The 24,136-nt window shown below is 38.2% G+C and overlaps 2 protein-coding genes and 1 long non-coding RNA gene across 10 annotated transcripts in view; all 3 read left to right on the top strand.

Moving 5' to 3' along the window:
- Positions 1–8,915, top strand: part of LOC105144011 (uncharacterized) — a 488,432-nt gene extending 479,517 nt beyond the window's left edge. For all 6 annotated transcript variants that reach the window (XM_087408170.1, XM_087408167.1, XM_087408166.1 and 3 more), the window contains one exon: positions 665–8,915. In XM_087408170.1, the coding sequence (XP_087264296.1) occupies positions 4,997–7,978 (2,982 nt within the window). In that variant the 5' untranslated portion in view covers positions 665–4,996 and the 3' untranslated portion in view covers positions 7,979–8,915. The remainder of the gene's footprint in view (positions 1–664) is intronic.
- The window catches only part of LOC105154647 (uncharacterized), a 577,042-nt gene that overhangs the window by 90,753 nt on the left and 462,153 nt on the right, over positions 1–24,136 (top strand). The window lies entirely within an intron of this gene.
- LOC147909057 (uncharacterized) lies at positions 9,288–24,037 on the top strand. Its single transcript, XR_015545779.1, has 2 exons — positions 9,288–20,803; positions 20,864–24,037. It is a non-coding gene; the product is annotated as an uncharacterized LOC147909057 (long non-coding RNA).

Genomic DNA, 24,136 nt, shown 5'->3' with positions numbered 1-24,136 from the left:
AATTTTTTGAGTAATCATTGAAAGTGTGTGAGAGAGAGAGAGAGAGAGAGAGAGAATGCGATCGCATATGCATGCGTGTGTAGCGATCGTCTGATCGTAACGAAGGTCCCCCGTTCGGTCTGCGTCGGACAGTGAGAACGCCGCTCATGGCTACCTTCTCTACGAGCCCTGTCATTCGCTAATTATTTCTTATTATAATTTAAAAATTATGTTTTTAACAAAATTTTGACAAAGGAAAAATCGTCTTAGAATTAAGTCAGGAATATGACATTTCAAGGATAATATATTCATTTTTAATCACCCTGTATATGCATGCGTGCGTATTCATTGTCATTTATTTATATTTTATATTTATTCTCATCCGGATATTTATCTCGATTTTTCGAGACATGGAAAAAAACAATTTGTTATATTGGGTCATTTAAAAAGTATCCGCGGTTTTTTGTCACTAGATGTGTTAACCATCAACACCATCTAGTGACAAAAAACCGCGGATACTTTTTAGATGACCCAATATAATACCAATATTATATCAATGTTATTTTAAACGATACGAAAAGTTTCAGGACGATATTTGATATTCTCGTCAAAATAATAGCGTAAATTCCCATTAGGCCATCTCTTTTTTTATTTACATTTTCATATTTTTATTCTTTTGTTCCAGATACGGTACCGTTGACGTTGTTACACATTTACATGACGATTCATGGACGCCCTAGGCTTGATTAGGAGTATCACCGAAGATTTTAGGAAAGTGAATAGAAAATTAGGCAGGCGGCTGAGGAGGGATGAAAATCCTGATGACGATGTGTCATTTGTGCAGCAGCAGCAGCAGCAGTAGCAGCGAAGAGCTTAATGATTATAAAAATTTATAAAAATTATACATACACATATATATATATATATGTATACATATATATAAATAAATACATATAAATAAATAAATAAATATACAATACATATATAGATTACTTCGTTGTCAATATTTATTTGCTTTCTTCCATCCTTCTTCCAACCACAGCAGTATCGTATTACGAGCATCGCGCGCCGACTGTGTTCTTATCACATATCGACAGTATCACCGCATTCGACGGTACCACCGCGCTCTTATTAAGTGGAATAAGAACTTCCATTAGAATATGAAAAAAAATATTTCAAATTATTATTGCTATAACCATACATATAGTATATACAAATATCTTTGCGTGCGAAAAATTAAGCTGTGTTTGAAAAGAAGATAAAGCTGCGGTGAAATAAATTTATTGCGAAAAATATTACCTCGGCCGGGGGAAGAAAGTCAATAAATAAATTTATTAACAGTTTTAACATATTAACATCATTATAATATGATGCTTGATGGTAGCATCAAATTATTAAAATTGCTTGTCAATTTAATTCACGATTATTAGAATAGTTTAATTGCGTTTAGTCCGGAAAAGCAATTCGACGCGCAATTCGAAAAGCTATTATACAATGTGGTATATGTGCAAATACATATATAGTGTATATTAATAATTCATGATTGAATTATTTAAAGCAATGAAGATCCAGTTTCGATCATAATAGGCATTTTAAATTTCTAATTGATAGTGTTTATATTATTATGCAACAATATTTAATGTGTCTCATTTTATAAATCTTAAAAATTAGTTACTTTAAATACGAAGCGCCACAATCTGAATATTGAGATGTTGAACTATTATGTATATTCATATAAATGAAATTAATTTCAGAAATGATAATTGCGTGCCGATATGATTGTCGGACTTTCAACGCAATCAATCTGAAATATTAATAATCCCCCCAAATTTCCCAAATTAATCTTAAAAAACTGTAATAAACTTATTGCGAAAAGCAATATTTTTATTTGATAAACTTAATGCGCATTCTGATGTTAGCACTAAGCTTGACCGAATTGCATAGTCTTTTGCATAAATTACAAGAATTCAAGCCTTAATAATTTCTAATGTGAGAAAAAGTGAAAACCGGGAGATATGGTGATGCATAATTTAGCCCGCGTGAATTAATATGCATCTTATAACATGATTCAATAATATAAATTAAAAGTTTAAAAAAGCTATGAACCAAATAACAACAAAGTAATTGTATAAACATAAAAAACAAATATAATTGTCATGATCTAACGCAAATAATAAATAACAAATGTCGTTTCGAGCCTAATCGAGTCATCTTCACTGTTAAAAATAAACATAATAAAAATTAATATATACACACACACACACACACACACACTTCGTCAACAAATTAAATGAGCTGTGTTTGGAACTTAATTATGTTTTAGCCTCTCTGAATGTAGTCTCATTATTTACTAACATTCCCATAGATTCGGTATCGAAAAGCATTAAGAGGAAATGGGACCACATACCTAGGAATACCACTGTACCATTGAATGAGTTCCTCATTGCTGTAAATTTTGTTCTGGATTCTATGTTTTTTTACTTTTAATAAAAAATTTTACAAACAGATTTTTGATATCCCTATGGGATCGCCTACATCTCCTGTGGTTGCTGAAATTTACAGGACTTAGAAATATCGGCTTGATTGAAATGTTGCCTATACAATCATTGTTCTAATACCGTTACGTTAACGACATTGTTTTGGCAATTCCTTTCGAGACCTTAAACGATATAAAAAACATTTTTAATTCACTACATACTAGATTGCAGTTCACCATCGAAATTAGCACCTATGATACTTTGAATTTTTTAGACACGATATTGAGAAGAATAGAATTGTTTTCAATAGATTTCAGAACCTATTTGTTCGGGGAGATTTTTCAATTTTTAGTCCCACCACCCTTTGTGTCACAAAAGAGGAGTTATCATAAGTGTAATAGATAGAATTTTATTATTGTCTCACCCAAAATTTCATGAGTGTAATCTCATAGAGGCTATTCACTTGAGAATTCTTATTGAGCTGTTCTTAGAGAATAGTTATCCTTTACATTTCATATGCCACGATTAACAACAGACTCCTTTTTTAAATAAAAACTCTCATAATTCCTGTTTTCGTAATAAAGAGATATCTAGGGACAAATCTTTCACTTTATGTTAAGGGTATTTAATAATAATTTTTGTGTAATGACAAGCAACCCAATGCCCGCCACCGAAATTACTATGCAATATTTGCAAATATTTCTTCTTCGAATTATCGAGTGGAACAATCCGATCGGAAAATATTGTCAACCACAGGCCGAGGTACATAATCAGAATTCTTTCGAGTACCGCACGGAAACTATCTATCATCGGTAAATTTTTAAAGATTTAAATTTTTGATCTTTTTTTGAACATGGCTTAATCTTTTCATTTTTTATATTTTTGGGAGTACAAATTACAATTTGATTCTAGCAAATAAGTGTGATATGTTATTCTTAGTGCACAAAATATAAAAATCGTTTATTGAGATCTAATTTCAAATTTATATTAGCCCGTATAATGAAAAATAATTGCTTGTAATTCCAGAGTATCAATTTGTTAATGACTCGGAAAAAGAACATGGCGGCCTGCTCTCAAAAAACTTTTGATGGAATAAATAATTTAAATAAAAAGAGTTGTAAAAATGATTTACATTAAAAGCTTCCAATTTTTCTTTAGAAAGAAGAACCCCTAAGTCGTTTAAAATTGCAAAATTAAATACTCGTACTATGCAAAACAATTCTCTGATTTATGTGCTATTATTTCCAAGCATTTTTTATTTTTGTGCTGCAACCCTTAAGGCACTTCCTTATAGGAGGGACGCAGACTCATCGAATCCTACACAATCAGGAGACCGACTCCTGAATGTCTTCCCCTCATCCCCTCATCATTAAGCTCTTCTTCGGGAGCATCCAGGATGAGGAGTTATGTGAAGATTTTTCTCCTTCTCGCAAACAAAAAAAAAGTGTATTCATACAATATTAAAAATTCATTCTGTTGCAATCAAAATAAATATTAAAGGTTGTGTTAAAATCGGAAAGACGAAGAAAATATGGTTGCGTTCTCACAAGAATGAATGGGGAGGCCATTCTTTATTTTAAGTATATATTTGTTCGAGATCGGTAATTCGAAAGAAAAGCAAGAATTCTTTCAGTCGATCGACATTAATTGTCATTGAACGCATGCACAAATTGAGCTCGTGATTTCATCTCAAACATGATTTTAATCCTCGTTAAAATCATCAAATTCGTCGTTCTTTGTTCTTTTTAAAAACAATTCGTTTTGCGCAACACGCAAACAAGTTGTCGTTACCGGCAACGGACAATCGAAAGTTCTAGAACGATTCAATTCGCGCACGCGAGCGCCGCGCTCCGACGAATACGTCACGCGCTGTCACCAATCCCACGCACGGATTTTCTGTCGCGCATGACTGTTACGTTGAACGTCGCTAGAAAAGAATCCAAAGCGCCAATCAATTTTGTACACCTAATGCCACGTAATAATTACGATTGTGGCAAATTTTTATTGGATTTTTCCCAAAAGGGAAAGCTCAGGCCGAAAGCAATAAATGCTTCGATCTCGCCGTCCTCCTTCTTACTTCCAAAAAGTTCTTAGAGTTCTTAGAGTCATAATCTCGCTTCGTAAAAATCGCCGTGCTAACCGTTTAGTGAAATCGCTATAAACCGAAACTTTCGAGAAGCTTCGAGGAAAATCGCCGAGATTTTCCATCACCGCGATTCCAAGCTCAATTTGGAAAAGGTGACCGCATTTAATATTCTGTTAATCTGATCTTTAATTAATTATATCTTTTGACTTTGTAACTGAATACATTAAAGAAATTCTTTTGTTAAATTAAATGAAAACGGAGTTCTCTTCACTGTCGTGCATCATATCAACCTTGTGCCGTTTTCTCACTCGAACCTCTTTCCGCGCGGTGCGCTCTCGCACATTTTCTGGTCCTTCGAGCCGGATTTTCGCCGGCATCCGCAGTGTCGAGTGCATCGCGTCCAGTGCGCGCATCATCAAGAAAATCAGAGAGAGAAAAATTCGCAAGTGAAATCATGAGTGACGAAATAGCCGTCTTGCTGACCGCCCAGAGGGACATCCATAGTCGCATGGCCAGGTCAGTGACCAATTTAAAGAAAATGGAGACGGCCAACATCACCCTCCGCGCTGTCGAAATCCGCTCGACGCTTCTCGACAAGATGTGGGCGGACTTCGAAAGGCACCACAAACTTATTCGAGCACATTACAAGGAAGCCTTCAAACAGAGTGAGTACAACACGTCTCAATTCGTCGATTCCGCCGAAAACACGTACGTGCAGCTGCGCGGCCTGCTGAGCGAGTACCTGGCAAAGCTCAAAGCTGAAAATTCGAGTACAGCTCCTCCAAGTGAACCGGGAACCGATTGTTCTACCAAGTCGGCGCTGCCGCGCTTAAAATTCCGATCGTTTGTGAGCAATTCCACGGACTTGCCAAACCATGACACGTTGCTGGACTTTATCACAAGGAGAACGCTAACTCTCAAAGCCGCCAAACCAAAATCGCTCAAGGTCTCCGACAACCCGTCGCGATCCGCCAAGTCGCATCACGTCAAGAAACACACCGAGTCTTTCCAATGCGTCCTATGCAAGGGTAAGCACCACGTGATGATGTGTGAAGAATTCAAGAAAAAATCCGCGGCCGACCGCAAGGCCGTCGCCAAAACTCACAAGCTGTGCTTCAACTGTCTCGGCTCTCATAAATTCGCGAAGTGCCAGTCGACGAGGACGTGTGCTACGTGCCAGTCTCGTCACCACTCAATGTTACACGACGCGTACGTTTCATCGAAACCTCACGAGGTCAGCTCACTGTCGGCGGTGCGCCGCGACGACGACCACAAGGCTACCTTGCTCGCAACTGCGCGAGTTTCCGTCGTTGATCGTCACGGCAATCAGCATACCACACGCGGGCTCATCGACCAAGGTTCGGAAACCTCATTAAAATCCGAGGCTCTGGTCCAGCGCCTACGCTTGCCACGCTCTCGATCCGCAATCGAAGTCATCGGCATCAATGGCAAAAGCTCCGGGCCCAGCAGGGGAAAGATGACTCTCAAGGTGACCTCGTTAACCACAGGGACCGACTTCAAAGTCGGAGCCTTTATTCCGCCACGTCTTTCGCTTTACCACGGCTCTCACGCCAGGATCAGAATGGAGGGGCCACATCTAAAGGGGCTCCAATTGGTTGATCCGGACTACGCAGCGAACGACTCGATTGAGCAACCTTTTGGAGCGGAGGTATGCTCAATCATTCTCGAGGGTGGTCTCCGCAAGGGAGGCCCCCAAGCGCCTATCGTTCAAAGGACACAGCTCGGCTGGATCTTATCGGGAGGTTGCGACCAAGTAACCAACTCAGCACAGCGCCACTCGCCTCAGTGCACCTCAGATCATGAGTCAGCCAACCTTGTGCACCGCTCAACCGCCGATCACGCCGATGGTCAACTCGCCGATGACGATGGACCACGTTTCCCTCGAGGCGCAAATCCGTTACGACCCGACTGCTGCGTCGACGATGTCGCAACCGGAGCGCCTGAAAAGGACGACGCTATCGCTCTCCAAGAAGAGCTCCGCAACCTCTGCACGGCGGGCGGGTTCTCTCTCCGAAAGTGGGTCGCCAACTGCCAGGAGCTTCTTCGCGACATTCCGTCTGAGTACAGTCTCACCAGAGACTCGAGGTCGTGGGAACTAGAGAACCACTCAACGCTGGGATTGCGCTGGTATCCAACCAGGGACGAACTCGCCTTCTCTGTTCCTCCTCGCACCGTCGTCGCGTTCACCAGAAGAAGTCTGCTGTCGGAGACCGCTCGATTCTTCGACCCGCTCGGATGGCTGGCTCCAGTGACCATTCAAGCAAAAATTCTCATGCAGTCGGCCTGGCTGCAGCAGCTAGAGTGGGACACACCATTGCCGTCAACCATCGCTGGAAAGTGGAAGCGGCTCTGGGAAGAACTTCCATTGCTTGAGAAGCTCAGAGTCGGCCGCTGGCTCGGCACCGGCGACACGAGCTCTCAATTCGAATTGCACGACTTCGCAGACGCATCCGAAAGAGGTTACGCCGCTGTGAAGTATCTCCGCATCACCGCAAACCACCAAACGAAGACTCTATTGTTGACAGCCAAAAGCAAGGTCGCGCCGATCAAACCTGTTTCTCTCCCGCGACTTGAACTCTGCGCCGCCACCGTACTGTCAAGTGTACTCGTGCACACGCGCTCTGTGCTAAAACTAGTTGCAACGCCAGTGATCTTGTGGTCCGAATCCAAGGTCACGCTCCACGGAATTCGAGGTCACGTCTCCCGCTGGATTCCACAAGTCCAAGCAGTGGTCAAGCGATGGCTGCATCAGTGCGTGACATGCACACGGTGGAGGGCTGCCACTCCGCAACCAAAGATGGGAAACCTTCCTCCAGGAAGAGTGACTCCCGCACGACCATTTCTTCACGTGGGCAGCGACTACGTCGAGCCTATCTTCATCAGGACGAGCAAAGGGCGTGGGCACAGCGCTCACAGGGCGTTCATCGCTGTCTTTATCTGTTTTAGCTCCAAGGCCGTTCCTCTCGAGGCTGTTTCAGCTTACACCACTAACGCCTTTCAGGCTGCTCTCCGTCGATTTACATCTCGCCGAGGACTGTGCACGGACATCTACTCCGATTGCGGCACCAATTTTTCGGGCGCCGACCGGCAACTTCGTGAGATGCTCCGAGCCTCCTCGTCACGCGAGTACTTAAATACTCTGGCTACCAGACCGAAATGGACCAAGGATGCTTTGCCACCACGCCTTGGATCGCTATGCATCATTCGCTCCGAGCTCTCGCCGCCAAATAAGTGGCCTTTGGTGCGAGTCACGCAGCTACATCCTGGAGACGACGGCGTAGTGCGGGTGGTCACAGTCAAAACCGCCTCATCTGAATTAACTCGTCCTTTGGTCAAATTAGTTTTATTGCCAGAAGAGGCTAACGCGTTTATCTTGCACGCTAATGCGACAAATGTAAAGAAGAGCTTGAATTAATCGCGCGTATTTTCGTGAATCATCCTTTCAATGTTATTTGTCATATAACTCTCGTTTACGGTTCAAGTTCTTCCACGAATTCATTGTATTGTATCGCTTGTTATGTTTTCGCGTTTACAGTTTTTGTAATCTCTATACGTAACCTCATACACATATCGTCACGGAGATGACGAGGCGGGCGGGATGTTCGAGATCGGTAATTCGAAAGAAAAGCAAGAATTCTTTCAGTCGATCGACATTAATTGTCATTGAACGCATGCACAAATTGAGCTCGTGATTTCATCTCAAACATGATTTTAATCCTCGTTAAAATCATCAAATTCGTCGTTCTTTGTTCTTTTTAAAAACAATTCGTTTTGCGCAACACGCAAACAAGTTGTCGTTACCGGCAACGGACAATCGAAAGTTCTAGAACGATTCAATTCGCGCACGCGAGCGCCGCGCTCCGACGAATACGTCACGCGCTGTCACCAATCCCACGCACGGATTTTCTGTCGCGCATGACTGTTACGTTGAACGTCGCTAGAAAAGAATCCAAAGCGCCAATCAATTTTGTACACCTAATGCCACGTAATAATTACGATTGTGGCAAATTTTTATTGGATTTTTCCCAAAAGGGAAAGCTCAGGCCGAAAGCAATAAATGCTTCGATCTCGCCGTCCTCCTTCTTACTTCCAAAAAGTTCTTAGAGTTCTTAGAGTCATAATCTCGCTTCGTAAAAATCGCCGTGCTAACCGTTTAGTGAAATCGCTATAAACCGAAACTTTCGAGAAGCTTCGAGGAAAATCGCCGAGATTTTCCATCACCGCGATTCCAAGCTCAATTTGGAAAAGGTGACCGCATTTAATATTCTGTTAATCTGATCTTTAATTAATTATATCTTTTGACTTTGTAACTGAATACATTAAAGAAATTCTTTTGTTAAATTAAATGAAAACGGAGTTGTCTTCACTGTCGTGCATCATATCAACCTTGTGCCGTTTTCTCACTCGAACCTCTTTCCGCGCGGTGCGCTCTCGCACAATATTCATAATGACACGCGCTACATCAACCGGGACATAATGTCAACTGTATAACGACAGGTTGCAGTAATGACCATCAGTACATCCACTAGAAGTCTGTACATATATTTTTTCTATCTCTTTATCGACCAGTTTAAAACCGATCTATTTTAAATATACAGCGTATCCCACATAACTGTGATCACGATTTTTCCGGCACTTCCGAAGATCTGACAAAAATTAGTTTGGATAAAAGTTAATCAGTTTTCAATCAATTATAAATTGCAATATTAAAAATTTGCAAAATACTCTTTTTTAGAAAAAAAGTCAAGGTCTATAATGCTGTCACGGCGAATTTCTTCGTATGTTGTACGGATTCGCTGCTTTAAATGTTCCATATTTTGAATTGGTACCGCGTAGATTATTGATTGCAAATGATCCCATAGAAAAAAATCTAATAGTGACAAATCGGGGGACCGAGGTGGCCAAGGTATTGGTCCGTAAGTGCCCAATCAACGTTCTCCATATTTTGAATTTAGATATTGAACAACAATCCAAGCGTTATGAGATGGACGATCATCTTGTTGGAAATAAATACGTTGTATATCATCATTCGGAAGCAGTTGCAACAATGTTGGAAATTGAGGACATTATTTGAGAATTTACATTCATCTGTACTATGTATCATCTGTACTATTACATTTATCCAGGATATTTTATAATATTTCAAGATTATTTTCGTATGTGACAACTAGCCATAAATAACTGCTATAAAATTTAGACGACGTTGTGAATCAGTTATACGTAAATGTTGTACTTTAGTCATTTGTAAGGATGATAACGATTCTGTTTTACCATCTTATGAACAGAACTTTTAGATAAATCAGTTTCAGTAGCAACACGAATGGAAATGTGCGGATTTTCTTCTAAATGTGCTGAGACCATAAAAGTATTGTTTGCAGTTATACTTAAATGCAGTTTGTTCCTTTTCTTCTTTTCAAATTCTCCATAATTTCTTAAATTCTTTTCAATGTTACAAAACATTGTTGCATACAAGTGATGTCTCTGTGGATACTTTGTGGTATACAGAATTCCAGCTTCACGTGCATTCCTTTTACATTCATCGAATATTAACATCAACTTTCTCATTATAGGAATACATTTTCGACAAACTGAACTATGATGTGTTCTAACAAACTAAGACTGAACGTTGAAGCGTTTGAGCTACGATATACTACAAATTAAGTTGATATTTTTTTCTACTTACATACTACATACACGTGTGAACTACATTCGGCAATATCACGAATTCCGAAATGGCTAAGTTTGTTCTTCACGTCTGACTGTAAAGTCATCTCAAAGTCATAGTATAGCAAGTCATTGAACTCGTCTTGACATCAGTTACAATATTATGAAGTAAAAAATATGTAGTGCCATTTAAAAAAATTAGAATGATTCTTTTTTCCTAAAAAAGAGTATTTTGCAAATTTTTAATATTGCAATTTGTAGTTGATTGAAAACTGATTAACTTTTATCCAATCCTAATTTTTGTCAGATCTTCGGAGGTGCTAGAAAAATCGTGATCACAGTTACGTTGGACACCCTATATATATATATATATACTTGTCACTTTGTAATTATAATGTTGAGAATGACTTAATCGAGCGAAAACGTTTATTATTTTTAATTTGTCTTAGTTTCTTTATAATTACATGCAAACTTTGAATAGCCTTTTCATCATATTTCGATAACTTTTACTTAATTTTATTCTTTTTTTCAATCTGGAATTATTATTTATTAACATAGACCTGGGGTATATGATACTTGTTTTCCCATTAGATTTCTTGCAACCTTTGGAAGGTTAAGCAGTCACCCATCTCACGTTAATAAGTTATTAAAAATGAAATAGGGAATTCAACTCCTATGACGCTGATCGTGACATACTCGTATATAGTCAAGTAATGACCCTTAGTGACCATCGAAGAACAATTCATCTCCGATGACAGGCGACCGTTGCCCATTGAGAAGTAAAATTAAAATGGACCATTCATCTCCGATGTCTCTGATCTTCCCACACGTTATGAAGATCAGCACACCGAACGATCTTCGGAATGTTGTAGCAGTCACTTATAACGCATTACGAAGTTATACAAAAAAATTAACACGACCCCGTCAGGATCACGTTGTCAAGATACGACCCTGAGTGACCCATCGGATACTTTCAGCAGACGAGGGTGAGATAGGACGAAAGAGTGAGAAAGGGCGAAAAAGAGAGGGATGGAGGGGGTGGGTGGTGAGCGAGGAAGAGGGGAAGGGAAAGGGGAGAGGTGAAGTTGGTCGAAGTTAGGGGAGGTGCGAATGAAAGGTGACAGAGAAGAGAGATGCATGTGACTATCGATTGACATTTGGATTCCAGCTTCGAGTTTAATTTCTCTTCGCGATGGAGGAGGAACAATTTCTTTCGGCATTTTCATATAACAACAGTATGCGTCAATTTTCGGATAATAGAACGTCATCTTTCACCTCGGAATTATCTCACTCTATAGTGTTGTATAGACAATAGAAGGTTGCGCTAAGCGAGATTCAATTTCTCTCTATCTTTTTACATGTACGAGATGCTTTGATGTTAAACCCGATGAGGGGACGAATGTTCTGTTTACGGCAAAAGAAGTTGCATTTTCAAATGAAATTTGCAGCTTATTGAGGCGATTAAAAATTGCATGTAAAAATGCTGAATCGCATTTTTATTTTAAACAGCAAAAAGCGACTGAGCAAAGTTTTGATTAGTATTAATTGCGATGGTAAGTATAAAATGTTACATCATATAAACTTTTCTGATAATCTTCTACGAATGCTTGGTTTCTCATCAGCCATTTCCATTAGACATGAATTTTATTCTCAATATATGATACGTAAATTTTTTTGTTGTTGTAGAGGAGGAAATCTTCATAGACCCCCCGGCCGACTTAACCGGATGAGTGTGGGACTTGCGCATACTCAAAATTGAGTTATACATCCACGAGTCATCTATCCACTAAAACCTCCCTTTTTCCCACGACGATCGTTGAAAGAGATGTCCTGGCAACACCGTAAGGCATTCTTCAGGATATTCCCAAAAGGTCCTACCGGATTACGGTAACTTCATTTGATGTAGTGATCGTTCCCCATCCATATGATGTGCAGCACTTCATATGGACTGCAATAGCCAATGATGGAGTAGTCATCTAGTTAGTTATCGGAGTCCATCAGCCTTCGTGGCGGCGTTGGTTCGTGATCGAAATCGATCCTCTGCCTCCTTCTTTCATTCTCCTTTTGAGTCATTACCCCCTTCGCAAAGGTGGCAAAAAGATCCCAGCCTTGTTAATCTTTAATCATTATTTTAATTACCTCAAGATTAATCTCCCCATCCATTTCGTTTCTCAACAAGATCCTTTCTTTCCTCTACGCGGAACAGTTTGTCAAAGTATGATCAACATCGTCATATGCATTCTCGCAGTGAAAGCATTTACTGATATTAGCCTTCTTTATTCTGTTTAAATATTTACCGAAACAGCCGTGGTTAGATATAATCTGTGTCAGAAGATATCATCTGTGTGAACGTCAATTTGTTATGATTCCTATTATACCAGTTTTCTATCATAGGATATATGACTCTCCTGACATGCTCCCATATAAGCCAGGAAGATTCATCTTGCTTCTCCATTCTTCCATTTCTCTTTCATATACCTGTTCTTTAATTGCCTTCTTTTCTCTAATTCCTATTATATATAAATTTCTCTCTCACGCAAATTGCTCATTCTGTCTACGTCCACACATATTGTCGCACAACCATTTCAAATTTTGGCAATCTGGCAAGTAGGTGCACTGCTTCCCCTGTTACTGTTCTACAAACCGCTATAATGTGCAAAGTTATAGTTCTGAAGACCCTTCCCATCTTTCTGCAAATACCTCTATTTGTCAACACCCTTATCCCCACCCTTATCCCCAGACGGGCGCCTTATACATGATTATCGACAGTACGACATTGGCATATACCCTACGTCTCGCCTCGCTTGTGTCACTAAGATTCGGCAGCACCCTACTCGAATTTGACACATACATTTTAGTCCTTTGCCCTATTTGATTGAAATGTTCGACAAAGGACTATTTTGAGTCCACTGTTATTTCTTAATAAATATTTTATTTTTGTCATCTTAATACCACTATTCATTATCTTAATGTTTGTGCTACCTATCGCTAGGCCTCTATCACAAAACACGATTGCCTCAGTTTTATTAGAGGACACTTTAAGGCCAATCTCTTGAATATTCTCAACTACTTTACTAGCACAGCGTTCCGCTTTTTTAATCATTAGTTCAACAGAATCATCCTCGACTATAATCAACAAAGTTATCATTCGCGTAACACTTAATACTAATATGACGTCGCCAAATAATGAACATAATGATATAATGTGATAAAATCGCAATAATTTATTATAGTTTTTTAAGATTAGATTTAGGAAAGGAGGGATTATTAATATTTCAGATTGATTGCGTTGATAGTCCGACAACCATATCGGCATGCAATTATTATTTCTGAAATTAATTCAATTAAATGAATATATGTAATTGTTCGAGATCGGTACTTCGAAAGAAAAGCAAGAATTCTGTCAGTCGACCGACATTAATTGTCATTGAACGCATGCACAAATTGAGCTCGTGATTTCATCTCAAACATGATTTTAATCTTCGTTAAAATCATCAAATTCGTCGTTCTTTGTTCCTTTTAAAAACAATTCGTTACACGCAAACAAGTTGTCGTTACCGGCAACGGACAATCGAAGGTTCTAGAACGATTCAATTCGCGCACGCGAGCGCCGCGCTCCGACGAATACGTCACGCGCTGTCACCAATCCCACGCACGGATTTTCTGTCGCGCATGACTGTTACGTTGAACGTCGCTAGAAAAGAATCCAAAGCGCCAATCAATTTTGTACACCTAATGCCACGTAATAATTACGATTGTGGCAAATTTTTATTGGATTTTTTCCAAAAGGGAAAGCTCAGGCCGAAAGCAATAAATGCTTCGATCTCGCCGTCCTCCTACTTACTTCCAAAAAGTTCTTAGAGTTCTTAGAGTCATAGTCGCGCTTCGTAAAATCGCCGTGCTAACCGTTTAGTGAAATCGCTATAAACCGAATCTTTCGAGAAGCTTCGAGGAAAATCGCCGAGATTTTCCATCACCGCGATTCCAAGCTCAATTTGGAAAAGGTGACCGCATTTAATATTCTGTTAATCTGATCTTTAATTAATTATATCTTTTGACTTTGTAACTGAATACATTAAAGAAATTCTTTTGTTAAATTAAATGAAACGGAGTTCTCTTCACTGTCGTGCATCATATCAACCTTGTGCCGTTTTCTCACTCGAATCTGTCCGCGCGGTGCGCTCTCGCACATTTTCTGGTCCTTCGAGCCGGATTTAAACTAGCGAGAAAGACAGTAAGACAAACGCCGCATCACTTTAAAAATTTCACGATCAGCGCTCTCGCTCTGGTTCGCTCTCGCACAGTAATAATTCAACATCTTAACATTCAGACCGTAGTGGCGCTTCGTATTTAAAATAATGTATTCAACATAAATGATCTTATTTTCAATCTTATTATTGATAAAATTGAGATGCATTGCGACGTTGCCAAATAGTGCAACATTTATTAAGCTGCTATGTTAGCGTAATTCAAGAATTTTTTTAAAACGACAAAGATTAATATTATTTTATACAAATGCAACGTTATTAAATAATGTACATAATAATCATTATTTCAGTCCTTCTGACATCTTGACACATGTGTGGTGACTATGTTTGTTGTCTTTCCAATCTGGTGGCATTTTTAATAATGTCCCATTTGTCCCGACTGGTTGTGGTCCTTACTGCCTCTTCCATGCTTGTATTAAAAAGTTGCTTCACGGTGTCGGTCCACTAGGTCAATGAGCGGCCACTTCTCCATTTCCCTTTCAGTTTCCTTTACCTTAGACTATCAGATATTTGATATTGTTACTGCGGTTAATATGTCCGAAAAACTTCAGAAGTCAGCCGTACGGAGCTGGATAATCTCTGAGAGTTTACCTCAGCTAGAATTGATGCGTTTGTTCTCTTTGCCGTCCATGGAAGGCGGAGCAACTTTTGCTAACACCACATCTCAAATGCGTTCACATGTCATCTATCGACTGCCCGCAATGTCTATGTCTCGGATGTGTAGTTGAAAACTGAAAAAAATCAGTGCTCTAACTAAATTAATTTTAGTGCGGTGATGTTGTAGCTTTTCCATATCTTGATTTATTGGAACATAGTCGTTCTTCCTTAGATGCGTTTACGAATTTCCGTCCCGCAGTCACCTTGGTCCGCTATCGGCTCCAGATATACGAACTTATATATAAATTATTATGTTCCTGATCAACAATCATTATTTTGATTTTGGAATTATTTAGACGTACGCCATGCCTTATATTAGGTTGGTGTGTATGAAATGTCGAATTTTTAAGTGAATATATAAAACTGCATATCTTTTTTCAAAGGCTGTTTATTTAATCAAAATATGCTCCATTTGTTTCAATACACTTTTCCCAACGAGATTTTAATGCATAGATGCCTGTCTTAAAGAAATTCTGATCTTTAGAATCAATAAACTCTGATATGGAATTTTTCAGTCTTCATTTTCTGTCTTCATTTTCATACTGTTTAGCCCGTAAAAACTGTTCTAAATGTTTAAAAAAATGAAAGTCGGTTGGCGAAAGATCCGGTGAATAAGCTAGATGCTGCAAAATTTCATATTTTAATTCATTTAATTTCGCAATTGTTTTGTACGACGTATGCGGCCGAGCGTTGTCGTGGAGAAGTATTGGGTCATGCCGATTAACAAGTGATGGGCGTATAATTTTCAATTTTTCATGCATTTCATCAATGTACTGGCAGTACTTTTCGGCTGTAATTGTCTCCCCAGTTCGAAGGAATGAGTAATGAATTACTCCAGTCACATTCCACCAAACTGTTATTAAAATTTTCCGTGGATGAAGTGATGGCCTTGGAGTATGAGCAAGCCTCATTCCTATTAAGCCACCGAGCACACCTTTTCCTATTGTCGTAAAGAACCCATTTTTTATCACAAGTAATAATCCGATCGAGAAATGGCTCTCGATGAAATCGGATTAGTAATGATGAGCATACGTTCAATCGATCCAGCTTATTTCGCTCGGTTAGTTCGTGCGGTACTCATTTATCCATTTTTTTCATCTTGCCAATTTCGGAAAGGTGTCGCAATATCGTTGTATGGTCAACTTTCATTCTGGTAGCAAGTTCCCTTGTAGATACAGTTGGATTCGTTTCCACCAATGCTTTCAGAGCATCATTTTTCACAGACGTTTTGGGTCTTCCACGCGGTTCATTTTGTAGGGAAAAATCACCAGACCGAAATTTTTCAAACCAACGCTGCACTTTTCGATCGTTAACAGTATTCTCCCCAAATGCCTGGTTTATATTACGTGCAGCTTTTGCAGCATTATTATCAAGTTTATACTCATATAACAAAATTACATGAATATCGGTTGAATTCATATCCTTACGAAATTCAAAACAAATATCAAAATGAAACACTTTTGAGAAAATCTTCTTTGTTGAAATGTGATTCTGGCAATGGACAATACGACTATAAACGAGGTTATGCCAAAAACAAAAACATAACGAAAACAGGGAGACAAACGTTCATATGTAAAGAAAATCCGACATTTCATATGCACCAACCTAATACAAAGTTCTCTGAGTTTTACAAGTTTGAAAAGCTCCTCTTTGCTCTTGACAATTAGCAACGTATCATTCGCATATCTAAGATTTGATATTTCTCTTTCGACCCATAACTGCGCCGCCATCCCAATCCTCTATCACCTGTTTCATTATATGCACACTATACAGGATGATTTAGAAAAATTTCGTGTCCTTGCACAGACATGTATCTGGTTGAATTCTAAGACAATTTTTATTAAATGACAATTTTATCAGATGCTTATTTTTTTAGTTATTAAAGCATAAAGTTAGCAAATCACAGGTCGCATATAAAAGGTAAGCAGGGGCGGTCACCATCTGATGCGAACGACCACAAAAGGCACGATCGTTGCGATCAGCTGTCTAAGGACATAGTTATTCTGTTCCACATAATGCACGCACGCACGCACACTCTCCTCTCTCTCTCTCTCTCTCTCTCTCTCTCTCTCTCTCTCTCTTTCCCTCTTTCCGTTACTTACTTTACAGAGTGTTCTTGAGAGAGTCAGGAAGGAGATGAATAATGATGCAACGTATGAATATATATTTTTTAATCAGTATGGATATTTACTTTTTAATATATTCGAAGCTCCTTTAAGGTACAAAAAGAATAATTACTCAACGAGCGAACTGAACATTTTGAGACGCCATTTGAGTTTAAAAAAAAGTGATGCAAACACGAACATAAGATATGATACTCGAGAGATGACACAATGATGATGAATGGCGCTATCTATCTGTTACAAAGCAAATACATAACTCCCGAGCAACTTATGTGCAACTACAATACAGAGATTCATTGTCTTCGTACCGTCATTACTTCGACGAATAAATTTCAAGTTGAAACTTTACTTCTACTTTGAATCATAGAGTTTTAGAACGTACGTAGACTCTAAAGATTTATAATTAAAACGTATGTAGACTCTACATTTATAATAAGTTCCAATCTAATGAATTGAGTTTCTACGTTGAGCCTGTAAATGGCAGTTATTGGGCAATTTCTTATTTTTAGGATCATAAAATGTCTTCTGAATAGAAGCTGTGGATTAAGAGAGATTCTATTTAATATATTAAATAGAATTAGGTTCTATTTGATTGTACAAGTATCAAAATAGGTTTATAAGGTTTAATTGAAGTTGAAAAAGTTTCAAAGTTTATTCGTCGAAGTAATGACGGTATGAAGACAGTGAATCTCTGCAAGGTAAGTAACAGAGAGAGAGAGAGAGAGAGAGAGTATGTGTGTGTGCGCGCGCGTGTGTGTGAGCGCGCGTGTGTGGGCGTTATTATGTGGAACTGAATAACTCTATGTCTTTAGACAGCTGATCGCAAGTGCTGAGTGCTCTTGTGCTCTTTGTGATCGCTCGCGTCGGATGGTACATCCGGCGCCATTCCTGGTTACTTTCTATGCGCGACCTGTGATTCGCTAACTTTATCCTTTAATAATTAAAAAAATAAGCGTCGGATAAAATTTTCGTTTAAAAGAAAAATCATCTTAGAATTCAATCAGGAACACGTCTGTGCAAGGACACAGGGTTTTTCTGAATCATCTTATAAATATTATGTAGCAAAGGTGGCAATATAACAGATCTGTCTCCCCTTCCTGACCGAGCTTTCATCTGAGATGTTATTCTCAAGTCTTATAATGGCTGAGCTGTTTTCATATAGGTTTTTTATTAGATGGATGATGGACGAAAAGTCTACAGACAGACACACACACCCATCCACCCAGTCTTGGTCTTGGTCTTGGTAGTGGTCTTGGTCTTGGTAGTGATATTGGTCTTGGTAGTGGTCTTGGTCTTGGTAGTGGTTTTGGTCTTGGTAGTGGTCTTGGTCTTGGTCTTGGTAGTGGTATTGGTCTTGGTAGTGATCTTGGTCTTGATAGTGGTCTTGGTCTTGGTAGTGGTTTAATTTCGAGGAAAGGAGCGGCACATCTCTCGCGATGCGCCGGACACGGTCTGTATCTACAATATGGCAACTTCTTTCCGTGTAGAACGTAAGCGTCAACAATTGACACAAAAATATAAACTGAGCAAAAAATAAATTGTACATATAACATCTACCTCCACGTAGTAAAAATGAAAAATACTTTTTATTTTAGGTTGAAAAATGGCTAAGAGATGTTGAAATTGTGTGTTAAACAAACAACGTACATAGCCAGGGAAAAAATCATGAAACTTTCGTATTGAACATTTTCCCGCAATTTCGCCGAGATATTCTTGCCGTACCAGGACTTTTGGAACTTTCATCTTGAAATGACCTTGACGTTGATTTCAAGGTTATGGTCAAGGTCAAGGTGTTCTGACGTAAAATTTCCCGCTCTTTCCAAATCCACAATAAAAAATAGTGGTTCCCATTTAAAAAAGTGAACTTGACTTTGAAATGACCTTCAAAATTGTAGTCAAGGTCGAATTCAGTATCACCATTAGATAGCCAGGGAAAAATCCTAAAACTTCTGTATTTAACATTTTCCCAAAAAAATGCAATTCGCTGAAATACTTCACCGTTCCGGAACTTTTTCCTATCACTATATAGTACGAAAGTTGGATTACAGAACAAAAAAAACGTAACATTTTTATTTTATAAATTTTTTTATATCTTTTCTATATATTGTGTATATATATATATATATATTGTATATATTGTATAATATTAGGTGTACAAATAAGTTTCCGCCGTTTTTTATCAAAAATTAAGCATTTATTGTGAAAGAATGATACATAATGTTTTATTGATGTAAGTCAAAATGTAAGTGCAAGTTCTTTTTGCGTTTGGCACGATCTTCATTCAATAATGCTTCCAATTCCGCGTCTTCGTACACTTTCGGCCTTCTGCTACGTTCTTTGTCTTCGACGTCAACCGTTCTTAAATTTTTGAAACCATTCACAACTTCTCTCACTTAAGGCAGCCTCACCATATGCTTCTACAAGCAATCGATGAGCCTCAGCTGCAGATTTCTTCAAATTAAAGAAGTAAATCAAAAGTTCCCGCAAATGACGCTTATTCGGCTCAAAACTTGGCATTTTCGCATAAAAAAAATATATGATGCTGATACAAAATCGCTAGTATTTCAAGGTTATGTTGTTGACAGATGTCCAACCTTACGATATAATGTTTTACATCAGACAATTTTAACCATAGCTTGCTAGTGGCGCCGTCTTTTGTCAAACGGTGGAAACTTATTTGTACACCTAATAGAGAAAAAAGGAAAACAGATGAACAAACGTGGCGACTATTTTTTTCGATACACATTCGAAGCTGATTTCTAAAAATTTCCATCACTCGAGCAATAATTTGAGGCGATATTCCTGTAATTTCTTGGCGTATTGCTGCTTTCAATTCGTCAATGGTTCGGGGGTGGTGTTGAAAAACCTTCGCTTTCAGGTAGCCCCAAAGGAAAAAGTCGCATGGGGCAAGATCGGGTGAACGCGCAGGCCACCCAACGTCTCCACGTAACGAGATTACGCATCCTGGAAACATTTCCCTTAAAACGTCCATTGTCCTTCTTGCCGTGTGAGCCGTAGCTCCATCCTGTTGAAACCACACATCCGAATGTTCAAGTTTTCTAAGTTTTGGTTCCAAAAAATTGCGTAGCATCTGACAAACGCAAAGCAGAGGCATGTTTAACAGCTGAACGGCTAGGAGATCGTTCAACTGCTTCTCTTACAGCTGCAACATTTTCAGGTGTCCGAACACTTCTGGGTCTACCAGTTGATTTTCTTTTTAAAGCTGAACCTGTAGCTCTAAAATTTGAAACCCACAACAGTATTGTTTTGCGATCTGGGACTGGAGCATGTCTACCAAGCGCGAAGTGAGTACGAAAAGTTCTTTGCGTCGTAATCACAGAATCGTTACTTTTCATAAATGTTTCGATAACGAAGGCACGATGCTCGCCCGTCCAATTCATGACGACAACTGAAATGGCAAGGCGCGAACTACCAACCGACTACGCTAAGCTCCCCCTCTCTTCAATGGTTCGGGGACAGTGGCGGTGCAAAATGTGGGAGATCATTTTGCCGGACCCTATATATATTGTATATATATATATATATATATATATATATATATATAATATATATTACTTTTTTTTGCAGAGCATCTTCTTGTAATAAATCCCGTCATCATACATCTCGTATATTAGGAAGAAGATTTACACTGACTCCTACAGCTTACAAATACCTGGATGCCGGAATCGTCGGATCCTGATCTTTTGTGAAAATTGTAATTGACAACAACCAAGATAACAATAATCTTATCTCATGTAATGTGGCAGGCTTTTATCGAAAGACGCGTGGTTATTGAGCGATGCAATCAATCACATCTTCATCATTATCGGTCCAGATCTAGTGAAATCGTAAAAATATATGAATGTGATGAAATTAACACTGCGCAAAACATGGCTGTATATGAAGTCGTCAACCGTGCTCTTCATGTTCGAAACTCAAACATTGTGTCGAGAATGTATACTCTGAGCTGTGTCAGTATACGCATATCGTCAATAAAAAATTTAAATATTTTGTAACACTTTTAGGTGAAAATTATATCATCGATAAATGTGATGCTGTAGATTTTTTGCGCAAAATTTATAATAAAAAGTCAAATATAAAGTATGAGTTAATAGTTTATGCTTTAGATAATATTGTAAACAGTGTGAAAAGTAAATGTACATTTTATTGCTAATCGGAAGCAGGTGCTTAAAATTTGATTTGAAATTAATTAAATTAAATTAAATTAAATTAAGTTCCTACTTATAAATATTATAAGAACTATTATATAATAAGAGTTATATATTGTAAAATTACGTTAAATATAAAAGTAAATGCATATTTAAATTATATATCTGGATGTATGATATTATTCATCCCTTTCTTATTATCACAGAGCTATCATATTACGTGCCCCACCAGCATCTTCGCGCTCAATGGTACTGTGACAGACGGTTACGACCGTATTAAGCGTTGTCTGTATTTAAATCATTAAATAAAAAATGTGTGATATAAAATATTTTTGCGTGCGAGAAGAAGGTGCAACGGGAGCGATAATGCGAGAAAGATGACGAAACATAAGAGGGAGAGAGATGGTAAGTATATGCGGTAAGTGTATGCAAGTCTTTGTTACCGATGTACTTTTGGGAGGGCGGTGGCGGCGGCGGCGGTGGGTGACGAAAAAAATACAAAAGGCATAGCGGAATGTCATCATGTTTAATTCGTCGACCGAGGTCCTATGTGTATGTAAACAGCGATAGCGTCGGAATCTTCCCCCTCTTTCCCCGCTCTCATGAGTACTCCTGGGCCTTCTCTCCTCGAATACGAGTACTCCCCGCGCCACCCTCAGAGGATCAGAATTAGAGCCACCCCTATACAGCAGTATGACAAAGATATTTATGATGTTTTTACAAAACTAACCGGACCGATTTTATTATAACAATATTCTATGAACTTATATAACATAACTTCATATTCTATAAATCGACATGAGCAAAGTAACAAACATAAACAATATTTGTATAGATCGAAATTATTAACAGATTCTGTCTCCACGATTATTGATACTGCAAAAGCAGTAATGACAAGAAGGTCAACATTTTCACAAGAATTATGCGAAACTTTTTAAACTGCCGATATTTCATTAAGAAAATTACACAATCCTAAATTACAACCTTTTGAAAAATGGACGCAACAACATATTCCGGAAGCATCTACAGTACGAAAAAATTATTTACAATCATGCTATAATAAAATAATGTGTCAAATTCGTAATTCTATTGCGGATAGTGGTTTGGATATCAATAGATGAAACTACAGATGTCAAAGACAGAGCTATCGTATATTGTACTAGGTGGGGTGAAAAGTAACCTCCCTGGGAATGAAAAAAATTTTTTTCTTATGCAGAATCTCGCCCAAAATATGGCGTGTTCGCTCAGTACTAATCTTTGTAGCATCTGCTAGCTCGCGCACCTTCACTTTCCGGTCAGCCAACACCATTTCATGTATTTTTTTGACATTTTCCTCGGTAACCGCATCGGAGGGCCTGCCGCTGCGGACTTCATCGGTAGTGGAGTTGCGGCCACCACGAAACTCTCGAAACCAATATTTGACGGTGTAATCTGACGGAGTATTAGCCACATAATATTTATCCAACTTTTCTTTTGTTTCCTTCGCCGTTTTGCCTCTCAAAAAATAATGTTTTATGAGAGAACGAAAATCGTTTTCGCAAACACGTCAACAACAATCAGCTCTCAAAACAAAACTAAGGGCAGTATCGCACTGCCACTTGGCATGTCTGCCTAAATATGAACGGACTACAAGGCACCATAAACTTTTTTGCAGTAGTGGCGCATTCTGGCGGTCAAGGAGGTTACCTTTCACCCCATCTATTGTCGGTACATTACGTTCTGATCGTCCCGCTAAAATTTATCTTCTTCATTCAGCAGTGCTGGAAAAAAACAAATAATAAAACAATTGTAAAATTTATTTACGAATCTTTGGAACAATTATGGCCTGCTGAAATAAAACATGAAAAAATATTATTATTTGTATCGGACGGTGCTCCTTATATGAAAAAAACAGCAAAAAACTATGTACCATGTTTCCTAAAATGATACATGTCACTTGTCTAGCACATGGATTACACCGTGTAGCCGAAAAAAAATTAGATATACATACAAAAAACAAATTGAATAATTTCGGAAACAAAAAAAATATTTCTTAAATCTCCACATAAAATCGAGTTATTTAAAAAAATGCTACCAACTGTTCCTTTACCATTTTCGCCAATTATAACTCGTTGCGGAACTTGGATCGAGGCAGCGTGCTACTATGAAAACCATTTATCGGCAATTAAAAATATAATTTTAACTTTGCCGAATGATTCGGTAGCTATTAAAAAAGCCAAAAAATTATTTCAGTCACCGAAAGTGCAGAAAGATTTAGAAATAATTTATAACAATTTTAAATGTATAATAATTTCTTTTAAAAACTCGAGATTCAGAATCTTCTAATAATAGATGCAATAAAAGAAATACTAAATGTCAAAAATATAATTTTGGAATCAGATGACATTAAATTATGTATTAAAAAAAAACTAATTTCTGTCTTGGAAAAAAATACAGAATATCAACAATTTACATCAAATGAGAAATGTATACTTCCTATTTTTTAATTACGCATCACTTACTTTATGCGATGTAGAACGCAGTTTTTCAAAATACAAATTTATCCATTTTATCGGATAATAAAAGAAATGTCAAATTTGATAATCTAAAAAAAGTTTTGATAATTAATTGTTTTTATAATTAAAATAAGTTTAAAATTAAAGAATGAATTAAGTTTCTGAAGAAGGCTAAAAAATGAAATACGTAAAATTAT

This window comes from Acromyrmex echinatior, chromosome 7, assembly GCF_024713525.1.
Source record: "Acromyrmex echinatior isolate Ae372 chromosome 7, ASM2471352v2, whole genome shotgun sequence".
NCBI classification, from domain to species: Eukaryota; Metazoa; Arthropoda; class Insecta; order Hymenoptera; family Formicidae; genus Acromyrmex; species Acromyrmex echinatior.
Note: the sequence above shows the minus strand (reverse complement) of the source record. Positions and strands in the feature narration are given on the sequence as shown.